At 49.4% G+C, this 21,647-nt stretch overlaps 1 protein-coding gene across 1 annotated transcript in view; it reads right to left on the bottom strand.

Annotated features, from left to right (window-relative positions):
- Window positions 1–8,084: 8,084 nt before the first annotated feature.
- LOC308051890 (avidin-like) overlaps window positions 8,085–21,647 on the bottom strand; it is a gene marked incomplete at both ends in the record, with an annotated part of 53,964 nt that continues 40,401 nt past the window's right edge. Inside the window, 2 exons of the mRNA XM_080362539.1 lie at window positions 8,085–8,221; window positions 8,965–9,175. Of these exons, the coding sequence (XP_080218665.1) occupies window positions 8,085–8,221; window positions 8,965–9,175 (348 nt within the window). The remainder of the gene's footprint in view (window positions 8,222–8,964; window positions 9,176–21,647) is intronic.

Genomic DNA, 21,647 nt, shown 5'->3' on the forward strand with positions numbered 1-21,647 from the left:
ATCACAAGGTTCAGAATGGACCCCTGGCATTCTAAACTCCTTCTCAGAGAGGAGTCTAGGTGCAGCTAGGTCCAGATTTAGCCCGAGACTTGATCAACAGTTCATATCTAAGAGACATAAGGGTAAGGGAAAACACATAAGGAATATGTCTTTATGGCCAAAGGATTACAAGTGCACACCCAATTCTTTATATCGCTTGGCTATAATTACAAAGTTTTGTCATTCTGCATCTCAACCTGCTTAACTCCCCTCTAGGGGCCTGGTCTCACTTCACTTCATAGTCTGGATCGTAGGTCTCTTGAAGCAAGCTCTGGGGCTCATCCAGTGATCTGTGAGTGGTAAAAGATAATCACCATACAGCTACACTTCTCTAGCAGAGAGAGTACAAAGTTGGCTCACCCAGGCTGCCACATTTATGGAATAAAGTGGTTGTCTCGTAGTCAAATCACATGCAGTGGGAAAGGCACGCAGGAGACTTCTGGCACCCACAACTTATCGGTGTTCAGTGTGCTGTTCTGCTTTCTTGTAGGTTTCCTAAAAGGAGTCCTTGGCTGTGCTGCAGCTGAGGCCTTTACGTCCTTTGGAGTCTGTTCCAAACTGCTACTGGTTTGGCTGGGGGGGGGAGGCGGTGGGAGAATGCATCCACCACACCAGCTGGTGATCTCATGACCAGACGGAATTGTGTTCTCACCTTCATTACAAGTGTTCTTACTTTGATCACATGGGCAGTGGGTAGAAATGAACTGGCCTTCCTCACCTGGTGCTCACTACACAGGCCAGGATTACGTTCCTGCCTACGGGACACGTGTCTTGAGCAAAGGCTCTAAGTGCTGGAGCATTGAACCTTATGGGACACCCTATCAAGATTTTAGTGACTGTTGTTATACTATGCTTGCCGTTCAACTTTTATTTCTATATTGAAGTTTGGAGAATGGCTGTTAAGGGAATAGACTACCTTAGCTTCTTGAATTACATGGTATACTGCTTCTTACAGAACTTGTTTAGAAACTGACCATATAAATTTGCATAGCGTAATGTAAGCTTGCTTAGCATAACTTCTGCAAGCTGTGAACTTCTGAACTCCCTGCCTCATTATGCAAAAAAGGCCTCAGAAGATAAGGGGAGCTGCATCCCTCGAGGTAGGTAAAGGAACAGAACAGCATCTAAAAAGACGTGAAAGAGTAGGAAGTTTTGGTTATTGCTTGGAACTTATTTTTCTCCAGCTGCAGGTGCAAAACAACAACTGAAACTCAGGACTTTGATTGACAGCCCTCCTGATGAAAACCAAGAGATCCTGCCAAGCACCTCTGTCGTGGGAAACCTAGTTAAGAGATTTGATTATGTGGGGAAATCAAATACCCAGGTTAAGGGAAGATGTGGGTCAATGTGCATAATTATTTTCTAATATTTGTATGGGGTATCGCCCATCCTGGGTCAATGTTAACCTGTTATTGAGAGAGCAGTTTCGACTAAACAAGTAAGATAAGATAATTGAAAAGCACACCATATTAATCCTACAGGCAGGGGAAAATTTGACTGCCTGACCTCAGGTATCCTAATTAGGATTATAATAATCAAACAGAGCAAGATAATTGCTAAAATCTGAAAAATACAATTAGAGCTTGTGAGGAGATAAGAGTAAATTGAACTAAAGTACAAGAATGGATACAGAAGCCAGAGAAACACCTCAGTGACTACTGGGGAAGATTGTGATAGGCTTTGTCGATGTATTAGTGATGTGCAGAGGAATGATTCTCCAGAATTCTAATAATTAGTTGGCAGCAACAGTGATTGTGGACCAAGCCACATCTGCCATCCACAACAATTTTAAAGATCATAACCCAGGGTAGCAAGGAGAAGATTTGAAAGATATTGTATTACCTGGAGCTACTGTAGTTTTACAATATGTAAATGATTTGTTACTTGCCAGTCAGACATATGAGGATTCCTTGAAAAATACTATTTGCTTATGTGCTGCTTTAGCAGAAAAAGATCACCGTGCATCTCTTTCTAAGCTTCAGCTATCTCAGCAGAAAGCAAAATACCTAGGATTTATATTAAAAGTAGGACATAGCTTAGTAGACCCAGAACAGGTCCAGGCAGCCCTGTGTCCCAATTGGGTCACGAGATATCAATATCCCTTTTTATCTGGCCATTAGTCTGCTCAACCATCCCATTGGCTTGGGGATGATATGGTGTATGGAACACTCTTCTCAAGCCCAGCCTTGAACCACTGTGGCTATGAATTGGTTTCCATTGTCACTTTGAATACTCCCAGGGGTGGGTAGAACACCAAACCACTCACACAACACTCACACAGTTTGGTAAAACAAGAAGGGTGTGGCTGGACCTTGTGGTCTGTTTTGGAATATGCCGCAATAGGAAGCATGCTCTGAGAAGCTCCATTCCACCTTGAATTGAAGTTGTGGGTGCAGCAGACCCGACACCCAACAGATTTTAAGTTCATCTTTCAGAAGGGTAAGGGCCTCTCTGTGCTGCAACGTCCAATCCCACTGCCTGCTCTTCTAAAGGAGGTTGTACAGCAGTCAGGTAATCACCAAAAATCCTGGCATGTGTTTTCTCCAGTAGCCCAATATACCAAACAGTTGTTGCAAGTCAGCTTTGCTGTTCAGGGTCTGCCTCTCCTCAATGCCCAATAGGGAGTCATTGGGTGCTGCAAGAGACCCCGCAATCCACCAAGCCCTTAGGAATATAATTTCCTACCTAGGATCTTGACATTTGGATGATGGAATATCTAATTCAGGTTTTTGTCACTAGGTTCCAAATAGTCTCAGCTGTCTGCACAACCTGGTCCTTATCATGGCCAAAGTTAATCATCTTGCGATCCTATAAATCCTAAAGCAAGACTTTGGAGCTCTCCTGCATCACAGCAGGGTGTGATTCAGTGTCTCCTGCTGACTGGGATGCTAATCAGGGCCGATTTCTCAAGGACTCAACAGCTGCCTATTGGCAATGCTGTGTAGATTCAATGATAGCCAACTGACCATTTAACAAAAATTCAAAGGCCTAATCTTCCTCAGTTGATGATTGTCTCTTGATGAATATCACTATGTGAAAATGAGTGATTTATAAAACTCACAAAAGGGAAATTTTAATCATAGGTTAACATGTGTATGTGTGAGAGACTGTGTGGGTAATCTGATTTTAGAATTGTTTTGCCAGTCTGCCTGTTTGTTTCTATGTTTCAGTTTACCCTCTTTTGTGTGTATATGTGTCTTTCAGTTAAATAAACATGCTGTAAATTTAGCATGAACTTTGCCATTTATGAATCTGTAAATAAGTGGCTATTTTTGATACATTGTAACATATTGCAACTATATCACTCTGGTAATTTGACTGATGATTATGTGCTATTAGTAACTATACCACCTGCCCTTGTAATCTACCACAAACTGTGAATAAATCCTAAATTGCTGCTAAATCAAAGCTGTGAAAAATTCTGTGTGTGACAAGGCTTCCCCGGCACCTCACAGGAGACCCTGGCTCCTGCAGGTCAGGGACCATGAGGATGGATGTTTAGCTAGGAAGAACCGCTCTTGGGGGCTGTTGTTCCTTCTGCCACCCATTTGCTACTCCACTGGCATGCCCAGGGTGCATAGAGGTGCCGAGGAGCTGTAACCCCAAGGCATCCCAGGATCAGCTGCGGCACATGGACTGACCCTGCTCCTCCCCACCCAACATCCTCATACAAACCCACAGATCACTGGCAGCTGTGCTGGGTACCACTGTAGCTGTGAACTGCCACTGCACAGTGAAGCCAAAAGTGGGCTGGTCCTTGTCACCAGAGTGCTGCTAGGGTCCTTGCAGGGGCGACACCAGGACTGGCTTGTTGGTGGAGGTCATGGTGGTGTGGTAGGAGCCTGAGAAGATCCTGGCTGCATGCAGGGCTGAGAGAGTCATATTGGAGCCCAGATCATTCCCCCACAGGCCCTGCAGGTCGTACTGGGGACTGGAGCTTCTGCCAGCACCTTGAGCAGTGCCAAGCCAGCACAGAATCACAGAACGTTAGGGATTGGAAGGGACCTCAAAAGCTCATCCAGTCCAATCCCTCTGCAGGAGCAGGAACACCCAGATGAGGTTACACAGGAATGTGTCCAGGCGTGTTTGAATGTCTCCAGAGAAGGAGACTCCACAACCCCCCAGGGCAGCCTATTGCAGTGTTCTGGCACCCTCACCATGAACAGGTTTCTCCTCATATTTAAGTGGAACCTCCTGTGTTCCAGTTTGTACCCATTGCCCCTTGTCCTATCATTGGTTGTCACGGAGAAGAGCCTGGCTCCATCCTCCTGACACTCACCCTTTGTGTATTTATAAACATTAATGAGGTCACCCCTCAGTCTCCTCCAAGCTAAAGAGACCCAGCTCCCTCAGCCTTTCCTCATAAGGGAAGAATGCTCCTCTTCCTTAATCATCTTCATGGCTCTGCGCTGGACCCTCTCCAGCAGTTCCCTGTCCTTCTTGAACTGAGGAGCCCAGAACTGGACACAATATTCCAGATGCGGTCTCACCAGGGTGAGTAGAGGGGGAGGAGAACCTCTCTCGATCTGCTAACCACCCCTCTTCTAATACACCCCTGCTGCAGCCTGTGGGGACACTGGGATGTGTGCTCCCACGTGTCTGGGGGCTGGAATGTTCCCTCTGCATGGCAACTGGAACTGGTGGCATGGGAACTGGCTGGACCAACACCTCTCTCTCCCGTGACAGGGTAGAGGAGGGCACGGCATTGATGGTGGTGCTGGGCGCTCACCATATCAGGTGTAGGTGACCAGCACTATCCCTGAGGACAGCACAGCCAGAGCTGGTACCCCTGTGGTCCTGCCACTGGATCCTGGAGTGGCACAGCATGGCTTGGCATGGCACGGAACAGCACAGCTCAGCACAGCATGGTAGGGCACATCATGACGCAGCATGGAATATAATGGAACAGCACAGCACAGCATGGCAAAACACACCATGGCAAAGCACAGTGTGGCAGAGCAAAGCATCGCACAGTGTGGCACTGCATGGCACAGCATGGCACCAGACAGCACAGAACGGCACACCAACAGCGAGCAGCCTTTCAGCTGTTCATGCTGCATCCCGGGGATGCTATAGCACAGCCAGGGTGTGCAGGTCCTCATCGGCTCACAGTGCACCCTGGGGATAGCACATCACAGCATGGCACAGCATAGCAGGAGCAGGCAGCCTCCAGCCAGGCACTGGCCCCAGGCTGCTGGTACCTTCCCAGCAGCTGTGGTGTGCGGGCAAGCAGGGCCAGGGCAAGCAGGAGGCAGCAGTGGAGGCTCCCATGGTGGTGGTAGCAGTGGTAGCCATGCATGGTGCCTGAGCTCTGCATGCACTGCTGCCCCACATCCGCTCAGCATCTTGTGTAGTGGACTGGGCTGCAGCTGGGCAGCAACTGCCCATGTCAGGCCTCCTTCCAAGGGCCAGCCTGATGGAACATGGTTGAATAGGGATCTGTTGGGTATGCTCAAGCAGAAGAGGAGAGTTTACAGGTCATGGAAGCAGGGGATGGCCACTTGGGAGGAATATAAGGCTGCTGTTAGAGGATGTAGGAAGGCAGCTAGGATAGCCAAGGCCTCCTTAGAATTAAACCCGGCGAAAGAGGTCAAGGACAGCAAAAAGAGCTTTTGCAAATACATAGTAGATAAAACTAATACCAGAGGCAATGTAGGCCCACTGAGAAATGGGGTGGGTGCCCTGGTGGCGGAAGATACAGAGAAGGCAGAATTACTGAATGCCTTCTTTGTCTCTGTCTACTCTGCCAGAGGCTGTCCTGGGGAGCCCTGTACCCCTGAGACCCCAGATGAAGCCAGGTCAATGGAGGAGCTTGCTTTAGTTGATGAGGACTGGGTTAAGGAGCAATTAAATAGTCTGGACATCCATAAATCCATGGGTCCAGATGGGATGCATCCGTGGGTGCTGAGGGAGCTGGCTGAGGTCATTGCTGGACTGCTCTCCATCATCTTTGCCAAGTCTTGGGAAACAGGAGAGGTGCCCGAGGATTGGAGGAAAGCAAATGTCACTCCAATCTTCAAAAAGGGCAAGAAGGAGGACCTGGGTAACTATAGACCAGTCAGCCTCACCTCTGTCCCTGGGAAAGTAATGGAACAACTTATCCTTGGTGCAATCTCAAGGCATATCAAGGATAAGAGGGTTATTAGGGGCAGTCAGCATGGCTTTACCAAGGGCACGTCATGCTTGACCAACCTCGTAGCCTTTTATGAGAATGTAACAAGGTGGATGGATGATGGCAGAGCGGTGGATGTGGTCTACCTTGACTTCAGTAAAGCCTTTGACACAGTCTCCCACAGCATCCTAGTTGCTAAGTTGCGGAGGTGTGGTCTAGACAATAGAGTAGTGAGGTGGGTTGCAAACTGGCTTAAGGAGAGAAGCCAGAGAGTGGTAGTCAATGGTGCAGAGTCTAGTTGGAGACCAGTATCTACTGGAGTGCCTCAGGGGTCAGTACTGGGGCCAGTATTATTCAATATATTCATTAACGATTTAGACGAGGGAATAGAGTGTACTATCAGCAAGTTTGCTGATAACACTAAGCTGGGAGGAGTGGCTTACACGCCAGAAGGCTGTGCTGCCATCCAGCGAGACCTGGACAGGCTGGAGAGTTGGGCAGGGAATAACCTAATGAAATTTAACAAGGGAAAGTGTAGAGTCCTGCATCTGGGCAGGAACAACCCCAGGTTCCAGTATCGGTTGGGAAATTACATATTAGAGAGCAGTGTAGGGGAAAGGGACCTGGGGGTCCTGGTGGACAACAGGATGACCATGAGCCAGCACTGTGCCCTTGTGGCCAGGAAGGCCAATGGCATCCTGGGATGTATTAGAAGGGGGGTGGTTAGTAGATCAAGAGAGGTCCTCCTTCCCCTCTACTCTGCCCTGGTGAGACCCCATCTAGAATATTGTGTCCAGTTCTGGGTCCCTCAGTTCAAGAAGGACAGGGAACTGCTGGAGAGAGTCCAGCGTAGGGCAACCAAGATGATTAAGGGAGTGGAGCACCTCCCTTATGAGGAAAGGCTGAGGGAGCTGGGTCTCTTTAGTTTGGAGAAGAGGAGACTGAGGGGTGACCTTATTAATGTTTATAAATATATAAAGGGTGAGTGCCATGAGGATGGAGCCAGGCTCTTCTCGTTGGCAAACAATGATAGGACAAGGGGCAATGGGATCAAACTGGAACACAAGAGGTTCCACTTAAATTTGAGAAAAAACTTCTTCTCAGTAAGGGTGACAGAGCACTGGAACAGGCTGCCCAGGGGGGTTGTGGAGCCTCCTTCTCTGGAGACATTCAAGACCCACCTGGACATGTTCCTGTGCAACCTCACCTAGGCATTCCTGCTCCAGCAGGGGGATTGGACTAGATGATCTTTTGAGGTCCCTTCCAATCCCAAATATACTGTGATACTGTGAAACTGTGATTCCTAACAGAGCACGGTGAGGTGGTGGGGTTGTGATGGTGGACCTTGGACCATGAGGGGGTCATGGCAGGGAACACACACTGTCCCCTAGGGACAGTGACAGGAAAACCCATGGGATGCTGTGGGGGGAGAGGAGAACATGGGCACTGAGCCACGACATGAGGAGCCAGATGGTTGTTTGCAGGAAAACTTTATTATTGGAAGCAGGTGGTGGAATAGGAGAGGGGGTCTCCATATTAGAAGCAGGCGGGGTGGCAGCTGATGCACTGAGCATCGCAGGTGCTTCTGCGAGCCTTGCAATCTCCCACAATGCCACCCTGCTCCTGTGGGTACCGACGGGTGAAGGTGTTGGTGCCAACCCTGTGGGGTCACAGAGGGAGGAGATGTAAGGGTGGGAAATGCACATTTACAGAGGCCACATGCTCCATCCCAGTTCTGAATACCCACTCAGTCCTATCCCACTCCCCAGCAGCATTTGTGCTTTTGCGGGACCTCTGAAAGGCCATGCACGAGTACCCCATCCTTGGTCAGCCTCACACTGGCAGCAGCTCCACTCAGCACTCAGCATCACAGTGTGGGAGAGCCCAAACCCAGGGGTGTGCAGGGGACCCGCATGTGGCAGGGAAGGGAGGCTCACATGGTGGCTTTCCAGTCATCCTTGATGTTGTCCGCATCTGCCCGCAGGAGCCACATGGTCTTCAAAGTCTCCTTCCCCTCGTCGTTGACAAAGCATTGACCCGTGAAGACCGTGATGGAGTTTGTGGGAGGGTCTGCAGACAAGTGCTGAGCTGTGTCCCAGTGCAGGGGACAGCAGACCCAGGCTGTCTCTGCCCTCTGGGGATAGCAGTGATTGGGAAAGCAAGCAGGAGGGGTCAGAGGGCTGGGGATCCTACACAGAGATGGGCAGACAGCAGTAGGCTGCAGCCTCCAGCGCATCCTATGTGCCCTGGGACTGGAAGGTGACACCAGCTAAGGAGCTTCGGGGTCAAAGATGGAGGACCGTCAGGGACATCACAGGGAAGGGCAGATTAGCATGAAGGACACCACATGAGAGGGCTGGAGAGCAGTGGACACATCAGTGGATGGGCAAGAGAACATTTGGAACAGCACAGGAAGGACAAAGGACAAGTGAAGACGTGATAGGGAGGGCAGGGGAGCTCTGGGGAAACCACAGGAAGGGACACCAGAAGAAAGGCAGGAGAGCTCTTAAAGCACCACAGAAAGGGCAGGGGAACTCTGGGGATATCACAGGAAGGGCAGTGGAGTTCTGGGGACACCGCAAAAAGGGCAGGGGCAGATTTTGAACATCACAGGGTGGGCAGAGGAATGGTGGAGACATTGCAGAGAGGGCAGGGGAGCTCTGGGGACACTACAAGTAGGGCATGGGACCATGGGAGACATCACAGGGAATACAAAAGACCATTGGCAACGTTACAGGGAAGGTAAGGGACCATAACAGGGAGTGTAAGGGAGCTCTGCAGATACTGCAGGGAGGCTGGGGAAGGAGAAGCACCTGTAAAGTTCCAGTTGACGGTGAAGCCAAACGTTGGCTGGCTCCATATGTTCGTTGTATGCTGGTATCCTGCCAGTGGCGAAATATGGATCTTGCCTGGGGATTTTTTCACAGCCGTGAGGTAGGAGCCATCAAATTTGCCTTCTGTATTCACAGGCCCGATGGTCATGTTGGAGCCCAGGTCATTGACCCACTCACCGGTCAGCACACACTGGAACAGAGGGGACCCAATACTGGTGCCACAGCATGGCCCGGCCACGGACAGGGCAACAGGAGCAGGCACCCCCAGGAGTCACAGCCCCCTGCCCACACTGCACCATGCATCCCAGCCCTGCCTTAGCTCTTGGGCAGAGAAGACAGGAGCCAGGCTGAGCACCAGGAGGAAGGGAGTCACTTGCACCATCTCTGCAGCGCACAGGCAGCTGGAGTACATAAGGATGTGCTCCTCATACGACTCTGCCGATGTGTCTGCTCCCTTGCCTTTTTATTGCTGCCAGAGCTGAAGGTGGTACTTCCAGCTAAGACATTGTGCAATCTGGGTGTTTTCAAACTGGCAGTTACCACAGCTTATCAGTGTTCAGTGTGCTGTTCCTCTTCCTTTTGGCTTTCCTAACAGGAGCCCTTGGCCTGAAGGCAACTCAGGCCTTCACATCCTTTTCAGTCTGTACCAAACTGCTGCTGGTTTGGCTATTGGGGAGATGGTGGTGAGTGCATCCACCACACTAGCTGGTGACCTCAAGACAAGCCAATGTCGTTTTCTTACTTTGGTTACAAGTGTTCTTGCTTTCATCACAAGGGTAGCGAGTAGAAATGAACCAGCCCTCCTCACCTGGTGATCACTACACAAGCTAGCATTAAGGTCCTGCCTACAGGACAAATGTTCCTGATGAAAATCAAAAGATCCTGCCAAGCGCCTTTGTTGCAGGAAACCTAGGGAATAGAAACTTCCTGAACAATGGCTAAACAAATTACAAAACCTCTCCATGTATATAGTACTGTTGAACTACATGTGACAGAATAAAATACATCTCTTTCTTTTACACACATATGTATGTATGCTAATCAAATGTGAAAAAATTCCCTCAAATTACAACTGGAATATGCCACTATCTCTTTACAGACACAGAGGCAAGAGGTGACCATACCACCTCCCTGTGCAGCAATGGATTGACTTTAGTCATGGGGTGGAATGTGGTGACATTCCTGACAATCTCAAGACAAGATCACCTTGTGCTGTCACCATGATTACAAGTGTTGTTGCTTTGATCACAAGGGCAGTGAGTAGAAATGAACTGGCCTTCCTCACCTGGTGATCACTACACAGGACAACATTATTGTCCTACCTAGGGGACCAGTGTCCTTGTCTTGATCAAAGGGTGGAGTGAGTTGAGACAATTAAGCGCTCCTCACTTGGTGATCACAAGACAAGCCAACGTTGTTCTTGTCATGATCAGAGAGTGAGATGGGACAGTCAGACGCCATCTGGTTGCATTTCAGACTCCAACCAATGGGATTGTTGCCCAATATGGGAAGTGTCAGGGCTGTGTGGTACAAAATGTGGCTGCAATTGAAAAATACTGACTGAAGTCAATCATCTTGCCATCCTGTAAATAATGGTCCTAAAGCCATGGGGGTCCTGGGTCTCAGCGGGATGTGGCCCAGTGTCTTTCCCTGACTGAGATGTCTCTCAGGGCCCATTTCTTGAAGACTCAATGATCATCTATTCAGAATTTCATGTAGATTCAATTATCATCTGCTGATCATTTTGCAAACATCAAAGGCCCTATTTTTTAGCAGCCAAGGATTGTCCCCTGATGAATGTCAACACAGAAAAGTGAGTAATTTATAATACCTATGAAAGGGAAATGTTAATCATAGGTTAACGTGTGTGTGTGTAATTTGATTTTAGAACTGCTTTTTCTATCTATGTGTCTGCTTGTATGTGTCTGTTTCAGTTTACTTTTTTTGTGAGTATGTGTGTTTTTCAGTTAAAAAAAACCCTGCTGTAGGTTTAGCATGAATCTTGTGGGTATTTCTGATTAATTGTAACAAATTTCACTTATACCACTCTGGTAAACTGGCTGATGATTATGCACTACTGGTAACTATACAACCTATCCTTGTAATCTACCACCAAGTGTTAATAAATCCTAAATTGCTGCTAAATCAAAGCCATGCAAAAATTCTATGCGTGACAAGGCTTCCGCAGCACCTCACAGGAGGCCTGGGCTCCTGCAGGTCATCAGTTTCATCTGGAATGAGCCTTATCCCATTCCATCCTCTGGCTGATGGCATGAGAGCAAGTCAGTGGGAAATACATGCATATGTACATAGATACAGCAGGGATCCCTCCAGAATCCGGCCTTAGCCACCCAGTTTGCCCAGTATGTACTTGTCGACCCCAAGTCCACGCCCTGGTCCTTCCAGTATCCAGCATGGATTTTTGAGCACACCAACACCCCAGGCTCCTAGCTTGTGACCATGGTCCCCTCTGTGGGGGCTGCCACCCAGTCCTCCCCCATTTGTACACACAGGACCAAGCTCTGCACCCAGAGCAGTAGCTGGAAATGAAGTTTAAGGGGAAGATGAGGCAAATTGGGATGCAGAGATGCCAAATGAGGCCAGGTGAGAGATCTGGCTACATGCAGACTTCACCCTGGCACCAAGGCGTGCGACATCATTCTGCTCCACACCAGGGATGCTGCCCGGGGCCACAGAGCAGAGGACCCCTGCAGCTGTCCCAAACATGTGCACAGGCAAGAAGGTACCTGCTGAAACCTGAAGCCGTGGTCAGGAAGTGGAAACACCCAGCTGCTGTCCTCTCCTTGTCCTCTAGCCTCATCCCTCCTAGAACCCCCAAAACACCTCCCTTAACCTCTCCCTGCTCCAGAGTGGCTTCTTGCACCCCAGGGTCACATAGGCTATGTCTCTCTGCCAGGCAGAGATGTGTTTAATAGGCTCCATATGCAGGGAATACCGACTTTTGGAAGGTGGATCCTGCCAGCAGGCTGCTCAGAGGCACTGAGAGGCACTGGGAGGAAGGCAGGCAAGGTGAGGGTATGTTTCCCAGTCAGGATGTTCGGAGTAGGTGGAAGCCCAGCCTGAGACTGGTGCAACAGAGAGCCTTCGGGATGCAGGCGGGACAGCAGGGTGCAGGCAGATCTGGTCCCCATTGCCATCATTTGATGCAGGTGAAGATGGCCGTTCCGACCCTGTGGGAAAGCCCCGTCAGCAGGAGGGGATGCAGTACTATGTGATGGGAGGGCAGGTTCAGGGCTCACCTGGTGGCTTTCCAGGTGTCCCTGCAAGATGGGACTTCTTCCTGCAGAAGCCACATGGTCTCCAATGTCTCCATCCCACAGTAGTCCACAAAGCACCGGCCCACAAAGGCTGTGGTGGAGCTCAAGCGGGCAGAGAGGCTCAGAGCCTGAACCTCCAGACAGGGGAACCTAAACCAGTGCCTGAGCTCTGCATGCGCTGCCGCCCCATGTCCACTCAGCCTCTCTTTGTAGTGGAAGGGGCTGCAGCTGGGCAGTGGATGCCCGTACTGGGCTTCCTGGCAAGGGCCACCCCAGTGTGAGATGGGCCACCAGTCCACATGCCAGACTGAGTGGGGTTCTGCACCTCAGGTAAGGTGAGGGTCCTGAGAGAACACAGTGGGGTGGTGGGGTTTGCAATGGAGGATCCTGGGCCATGATGGGTCACGCCAGGGGACATACACTGGGGACAGTAACAGGAGAGGCCATGGGATGCTGTGGGGAGACTGGGGAACATGGGCACTGGGCGTTGATATGAAGGGATCTCAGTGGTTGTTTGCAGCAAAGCTTCTGTCAACCTTGCTGTGATGCCACCTACCTCCTGTGACTGTGGGGGAAGTTGCTGCTGCTGACCCTGTGGGGACACAGATGGAGGAGATGTAAAGGTTGGAAATACATACTTGCAGATGGCAAATGCAACCTCCCGGTGCCAAACACCCACCCAATCCCATCCAACCCCCTAGAAGCGTTTGCATCATGGCAGGACCCTTTGGGGGCCAGACATGAGTACCATCCTCGGTCACCCTCACACTGGCAGCAGCTCTGCCGAACACTCAGCACCACAGTGTGGAAGAGCCTCGACCCTGCGGATGCACAGGGGACCCGCATGTGGCAGGGACAGGAGGCTCACATGGTGGATTTCCAGATGTCCTTGTTGTTGACATCTGACTGCTGGAGCCACATGGTTTTCAAAGCCTCCTCCCCCAACTCATCCATGAAGCACTGGCTTGTGAAGATGCTGATGGAAGCTGCGGGGATGGGGCAGGAGGTGGAGATGGATGTGGTCAGTGCTGAGATGTGGCCCAGCACAGGTGACAGTAGACGCAGGCTGTCCCTGTCCTCTGGGGACAGCGGTGATGGAGAAATAAGGCAGGAGGGGTAAGAGCACTGGGGTCTCACATGGAGATGGACAGAGAGTAGTAGGCTTCAACCCCCAGAACATGCTGTGTGCCCTGGGGCTGGGAGGTGGCAACAGCCAAGGAGCTCCGGGGTCAAAGACGGGGGAGCATCTGGGATACCACAAGGGAAAGCAGGCAATTGTCAGGGACATCACAGGAGCAGGCAGAAGAGCACCAAGGACACCACATGGGAAGACACAGGAGCACTGGGGACACGAGTGGATGGGCAGAGAACATTGTGAACAGCAAAGGAAGGGCAGGGGACAAGTCAGGACATGATAGGGAGGGCAGGGGAGCTCTGTGGAAACCACAGGAAGGTCAAGAGATCTTTAGGGACACCAGAAGAGCTTATTGCAGGGGGGTTGGACTAGATGAGCTTTGAAAGCCCTGCCCAAGCCAAACTATTCTATGATTCCATGATTTAGTTTTATTTTTCAAATCTATAGCTAGTGCATAAATTCCATGGGAATCAAAGTTTAATGACTTACATTATTTTCTGATCTCAAAGTTATAGTGTAACAATAAGAACAAATTAACATACAGTACTTCATCCCATTTTTCCGAACTTCTGCAAAGAACAGTAATTGCAGTGAAGTCCTATAACTTAGAATCCTATATTGAGGCCTTTTGTTCCTCATTATCCAATTTATACAAAGGCCACAACTGGGTATGATATCATTTCAATCTTTCTTTTATCAGAGGATCCCCTCACAAATTTACTCTACTGTGCAAGGATGCATCCTAAAGGGGAGCAAGGTGGCATTTCAGTAGAGGGACCAATTCCCATTTTGTAGCCATCTCCCTGGACAAATTTATTTTGGTACCAAGTTCTAACACACAAGCAAATACCAATTTTTCTTAATCCAAGGCTGTGTACATTCAACTGGAGTTTGTTTATTCATCGTGCCTACATGTACCAGGTATCTCTTACCACAGTCCTCAGTGGAGCTGACTTACATAAAAATTTATTGCAAATACCAACGTCAAGCATGCAAATAAGTTTAAATATGCCAAATACATACTGAGTTCCAACATGCAAAACAATTACACAATGACACAATTACACAAGTCTGGATGTGGACATGAAGCCAGCACGTCAGAAAGAAAATTAACAGCCATTATACACAAAACCTTATGACCACGTTCACACTCTAAAGAGCTAAGAGGTTACACGTTTGCATATTGGTTACATAATAATTTTTGCAAGTCACTCTTATCATTCTTGAAAGATCAGACTGAGGACATAATAACTTCTGCAAGTCACTCTGACTTGCTGAACGTGTGTCAGTTTGCATTAGTGTTAAGAGAAATGAGGTTAAATAGGAGGTTTGCGTCTCTTTTTAATCTTGAGACTTATGTTGCATCTTTGGAAGCTTTAGCAAAAAGCACAAGCCGCTCAAGAAAAAGCAAAACAGCAAAAGCTGCAGCTGCAGCTGCAGCCACTGCCCCCCTGACTGCAGACAATGCAGCTTCACAGGCCCAAGCTACAGCTCCTCCGCAAAGCCTAGCTACCAAGGTCGCTGCTTTGATTGTGGATAATATTACTTCTCCAGCCTCAAAGGCTAACAAGGCAGCCCCTCCTTCCTCACACGCTGGGCACTGTTACTGTTGTAACCATAACAACCACTGTGATTCTGCCAATGCCAGTGACAGTGATTCAGACTCTGGAAATGAATCAAAAGGTGGTGAGCCCATATCAGCATCAGTTACGGTTGTACGAAAGTCACTAGAAAGACTACCCGTGCAGCAGATGATGATGGCACAGGGCCAACATCAACCCAAGGGGCATCATCAGTGCAGGGAGGAGAGGAAGTGACGACCACTCAGTCCTTTTCTCCAGGTGAGCTGAGAGATCTGCGAAAAGACTTTAGTCGTCATGAAGGTGAGAATACTGTAACCTGGCTGCTCCAATGCTGGGACAATGGGATAGAAACAAACAAATTGGAAGGTGGCAAAGCCAGGCAGCTGGGATCTCAGTCAAAAGATTCCACCATAGATAGGGAAATTTCAAGAGAGCCTAACACCACTACCCTCTGGACCTGACTCCTGACAGCTATGAAAGTAGGACTTCCCTACAAAGAAGATTGCATATGCACGTTAGGGAAATGGAACACTGTGGAGAGAGGTATCCAGTTTCTGAGAGAATTAGCTGTGCGAGAGATCATCTGTTTTGGACCAAACAGCCAACAGGGGACAGAACCAGGTAGAATCAATTGTACACAACCTCTGTGGTGCAGATTTGTACAAAGTGCACCACCTGCATATGCTAAGTCATTGGCATCAATGGTCTGGACACCAGGAGTACAAACCCTTTCTGTGACAATTGAACAGCTTTGGGAATTTGAGGGCAGCCTTGTTGGTTCTCTATGGGCTTGTGTCTCTGCTGTGGAGAAACTGTGTGAGAAATCTGATGATTGGTTTGAAAAGCTGTTGCAAGAAATCAAAGAACTCAGAGAAGACAACGTACCATTCATGACCTGTACGAACCTATGTTTCAGCTATTAGGAGAAGGCATTTCCAACCTCAAGAGAGAGAATGGAAGCAGTCCATAAAAAGAGGTTCACTGTGGTTCTTCCTACATGAGCAGGGAGAAAACATGAATAGGTGGCATGGAAGACCTACCTCAGAACTTCAAGAATGAGTATGTGAGATAAAAGGAAAAAAACTAGGAAAATGGCTGCTTCAGTTTATAGAAGGGGCAGAAGAGATTCTGATGCTCTTGAAGGAACCTCTAATTCACACCCAGAGACTGTGCAAAACAGAAATTAGAGGTGCCCTGCCTCCAACCAGATGGAGGAACGGGATAACAGAGTTTATTGGACTGTACAAATATGATGGCCTGGTACAACACACCCCCAGGAGTACAACGTGGACACTGGTGCTCTGTGCACAATAATTCTTTCTAATTATAAAGGAACGCAATCCATCAATATTGTTGGAGTGACTGGGGGATCCCAGGAACTGACTGTTGTAGAAGCTAAAATAAACTTAACTGGAAAAAACTGGCAAAAGCATCCCATTGTGACTGGTCCAGATGCTCCGTGCATCCTTGGCATAGACTACCTCAGGAGAGGGTATTTTAAGGACCCAAAAGGGTATAGGTGTGCATTTGGTATAGCAGCTGTGGACACTGAGAAAATTGAACAGCTGTCTGATTTGCCTGGTCTTTCAGATGACCCTTCTGTTGTAGGACTGCTGATGGTTGACGATCAGCAGGTGCCAATTGCTACCACGACGGTGCATCGCCGGCAATATCACACCAATCGAGACTCTTTGATTCCTATCCAGAAGCTGATCTGTCAATTGGAAAGCCAGGGTGTGATCAGTAAGACTCACTCACCTTTTAACAGCCCAATCTGGCCAGTGCATAAGTCTAGTGACGAGTGGAGACTAACTGTGGACTATCGTGGCCTGAATGAAGTTACACCACCATTGAGTGCTGCTGTGCCTGACATGCTAGAACTGTAATTTGAACTGGAGTCAAAGGCAGCTCAGTGGTATGCTACAATTGACATTGCTAATGCATTTTTCTCTATTCCTTTAGCAGCAGAATGCTGGCCGTAGTTTGCTTTCACCTGGAGGGGTATCCAGTACACGTGGAATTGCTTGCCCCAGGGGTGGAAACACAGTCCTACCATCTGCCATGGACTGATCCAGACCACGCTGGAGTAAGGTAAAGCTCCAGAACACTTGCAATATATTGATGACATCATTGCATGGGGTGACACAGTGAAAGAAGTTTTCGAGAAAGGTGAGAGAATAATTCAGATTCTTTTGGATGCTGGTTTTGCCATAAAAAGAAGCAAGGTCAAGGGACCTGCACGAGAGATCCAGTTTTTAGGAATAAAATGACAAGATGGTCATCGTCAGATCCCAATGGATGTGATCAACAAAATTGTGGCTATGTCTCCACCTACTAATAAAAAGCAGACACAGACTTTCTTGGGCATTGTAGGTTTTTGGAGAATGCATATTCCTGACTACAGCCAGATTGTGAGCCCTTTCTATCAAAGGACTCATAAAAAGAACCAGTTTGAGTGGGGCCCTGAACAACGACAAGCCTTTGAACAAATTAAGTGTGAGATAACTCATGCAGTGGCCCTTGGACCAGTTCGGACTGGACTAGATGTTAAAAATGTGCTCTACACTGCAGCCGGAGATAATGGTCCTACCTGGAGCCTCTGGCAGAAAGCACCAGGAGAAACGTGAGGCCAACCCTCCAGTTTTTGGAGTTGAGGATACAAAGGATCTGAGGCCAACTGTACTCCAACTGAAAAAGTGAAACTAGCAGCATATGAAGGAATCTGAGCTGCTTCAGAAGTGATAGGTACTGAAGCACAGCTCCTCCTAGCACCTCAACTGCTGGTGCTGAGCTGCATGCTCAAAGGGACAGTTCCCTCTACATATCATGCAACCAATGTTACATGAAGTAAACGGATTGCACTGATCACGCAACAAGCTCAAATTGGAAGTCCCAATCACCCAGGGATCTTAGAAGTGATTACAGACTGGCCAGAAAGTAAAGACTTTGGGATGTCTCCAGATGAGGAGGAAGTAACACGTGCTGAAGAAGCACCACCGTATAATACTCTTTCAGAGACTGATAAGCAGTGTGTGCTGTTCACAGATGGATCCTGCTGTCTTGTAGGAGAACATTGAAGATGGAAAGCTGCTGTGTGGAGTCCCACACAACAAGTTACAGAAGCCACTGAAGGACAAGGTGAATCTAGTCAATTTGCAGAAGTAAAAGCCATCCAGCTGGCTTTGGACATTGCTGAACGAGAGAAGTGGCCAGTGCTTTATCTCTATACTGACTCATGGATGGTAGCAAATGCCTTGTGCGGGTGGCTACAGCAATGAAAGAAAAACAACTGGCAGCGCAGAGGTAAGCCCATTTGGGCTGCCACACTGTGGCGAGACATTGCTGCTCGGCTAGAGAGCCTGTCCATAAAAGTTTGTCATGTTCCTAAAAGTCAAGCCATCGAGGAACATTGAAACAACCAACAAGCAGATCAAGCTGCTAAGGTAAAGGTAGCTGAAGTGGACTTGGACTGGAAACATAAAGGTGAACTTCTCTTAGCTCGGTGGGCCCATGATGCTTTATGCAACATATAAATGGGCTTGTGACCGAGGGGTGGACTTAACTATGGACACTATTTCACAGGTTATTCATGAATGTGAAACTTGCAGCGAAATCAGACAAGCTAAACGGTGAAAGCCTGTATGGTAGGAGGGGCGATGGCTGAAGTATAAGTATGGAGAAGCTTGGCAGATTGATTACATTATACTTCCACAAACACGTCAAGGTAAGCGTTATGTACTTACAATGGTGGAAGCAACCACTGCATGGTTGGAAACATATGCCATACCTCATGCTACAGCCCGAAATACTATTTTGAGCCTTGAAAAGCAAGTCCTTTGGAGACATGGCATGCCAGAAAGAATTGAATCAGACAATGGTACTCATTTCAAAAACAGTATTATAGACAATTGGGCCAAAGAACATGGTATTGAGTGGGTATATTGGGCATTCCTTGCTCCCTTTTCCTCCCCTCCACGGGACAGACAAGGACCGTGGCCTTTTGCAACTTTTGCAGTGCTCAAGCCCTTTAGCCCCACCGAGACCAACCAGGGGAAGCAGCTGTTCCTCCTCAGTTCTCCCCAAGCCGCTGCACAGCACAACCATGGCCAGCGAGACAGCGTGGAGCTGCCCCGTCTGCCGGGAAGCTCGGAAGGCCGTGGCCTTCGTGCAGCCCTGCCGGCACCAGTTCTGCCTGGGCTGCATCCTGCGCTGGGCTAAGAGGACATCAACTTGCCCACTCTGCAGAGGCCAGATGGAGGAGATCAAGATCTCTGTGCAGGGAGATGACTGCCTGTGTGTCAGCATGTCCCCAGCACAGCCAGCCCTGGCCAGCACCCAGGCAAGCGCAGCTCCCAGCCACCGGGTCAGCAGCAGCCGCTCTGGCCCCGCAGGGTCCCCTCTGTTCTTTGTGATGGGGACGCCGTTCCCGGAAGAGCAGGGGGCTGTGCAGACGGAGGACACGGCGGCCGTGGACGGGCTCCTGCCCCACGTCTGGGCAGGGCTTTTCCGGCAACACCAGCACCTCCTGGAGCCCGTGCTGCCCTGGCTCAGCCTGTAGCTGGACGCCATCTATGAGGAGCAGTGGTGGCTGGCGGTGGCAACACAGAGGATGATCCTGTACGCCCTGTGCTGCCACGGGCTGGACGAGGAGGCCCTGGTCCAGCACATGGAGCCCCAGCTCCAGGAAAATGCAGCACCGCTGGTGCGGAGCCTCATCCAGGCCATCGTGGAGCGCTGCAGCGAGGACGCCTGGAGGCTGCTGTGCTCCTATGGGGCTGAGGAGGAGGACTACGGCCGTGCAACCAGCCCGAGCTCCAGCAGCTCCCGCGTGGGGACTCCCGACCCCAGGCTGGCCCCCACCAGCCCTGCGGGCTCCGACGTGGAGGATGAAGCCAGCCCGTCGGAGGCCGCCCTGCGCAGGGCTCCCAGCTGCCTTCCATCTGCGCCCGGGCCTGCGCAGCAGGAGCAGCCCCAGCAGGAGCCGGGGCAGGTGGCGCTGGCAGGTCCCTCTGCCCAGGGCTGCAGCCGCAGCCCCTCCGCTGCCGGCCGGGGCACGGACCGCTCGCCCGGGGGGCCCCGGCGCCCCCCAAAGAGGAGGAACCCCGACCCCCAGGACTCTCCCCAGCCCCGCAAGAGGCCGCCGCGCCGGAGGCACTAGCGGGGTTCCAGCTTCCCTTAGTGGAAGCAAAAGCAAATAAACTTCTGCTTCATTGACACAGTCTCTGGGTGCTGCTTTCTCCCCCTTCTCCTGGGGCCTTTCCCTGTCCCCACGCCAACCGTGGCTGGCACCTGCCTGCTGGGGGGCACGGCCATGGGTCCCCACAGCCCCAGGGCCATGTCTGTGGTGCCACCTCCCCAGGAAACCCTGATGCAGATGCACACCCACAGCGAGGGCAGAGCAGGTGTGAAGTGCCTACAAACCCCATCACACACATAGAGGAGCCACAGGGATGGTGAAATCTCTCTATCTCTCTCTTTTCTCTTCCTTCCTTCCTTCCTCCCTTCCTCCCTTCCTCCCTTCCTCCCTTCCTCCCTTCCTCCCTTCCTCCCTTCCTCCCATCTCCCTTTCTCCCTTTCTCTCTCCCTTCCTTCCTTCCCTCCTTCCTTCCTTCCTTCCTTCCTTCCTTTCTTCCTTCCTCTCTCCCTCCCTCCCTCCCTCCCTCCGTCCCTCCCTTCCTTTCTTCCTTCCTTCCTTCTCTCTCTCTCTCTCTCTCACTCTCTCTTTCTCTCTCTCTCCCTTCCTTTTCCTTTGCCAATTAGGCAAACTGCAAAATAAATGCCTCTTTTTAATGGATCCTAATTATTGTGTGTGTACTCTTTTCCAACCAAGGGGACCGAAGAACCTGAGTCATCTTGGTAGCAAAAAGGACACATAACCACAGACGTAGTTATATGCGGTGCTTTTATTCCAGCGCTGGGAAACCAGGGGTTCGCACCCAAAGCTGGCTTCGACCACTGATTTGAACTCTACTACATTTATACAGTTTGGTTACATACATATTCATTAGAGTTACAACGTGAATACTGCATATTCATTAGGTTACACAATTATTTCACAATATCAGTTGCAATACCTTGGAACTACCCTAAGCATGTGCAGTGTCCTCTGGTGGTCGTTTTGGGGGTCTTCAGGATGAAGTAAGTAGTCTTCATCACTACTGTACTTTTCACCTTTCATCACAGCACATGCGCACTCTTCACAAAATTATATACATTCTTGGATGATAGTAAATGTACCTTCTCAGCACATCCCATCTTCTCGAGATAAGATAAGTACTAACTTTTAGTTCTCTAAAATATGAAACTCATCTACAACCTGCATAGTTTTTAAGATAAGGTAAGAATCTTGGATACAGTTTACGAAGCAAAATGCAGCTAACTATAACATTTCCCCCCTTTGAAAATGCTTTTCTATTCCTAGACAATGCATTTTCACTCCATTGTTTTAATTATAGTTGGGTATCTTTATAAGCCGGAGGGTTGTCAAAAAGTGGGTTAGTATAATTTCTGCTAAGAACAGTAAAAATGCGATCGTTCCTGGCGTTCAATTGACCTATTTGATGCCTAATACAAGCATACAGCAGAAAGAGAAGAGCAACTGTAACTGCAAGCAAAAATAAGCTTTCCAATAATGAATGTACCCATCCTCCCAAATTCAGGTTCAAT

The sequence above is a fragment of the Nesoenas mayeri genome, assembly GCF_963082525.1.
Source record: "Nesoenas mayeri genome assembly, chromosome: Z".
Taxonomy (NCBI): domain Eukaryota; kingdom Metazoa; phylum Chordata; class Aves; order Columbiformes; family Columbidae; genus Nesoenas; species Nesoenas mayeri.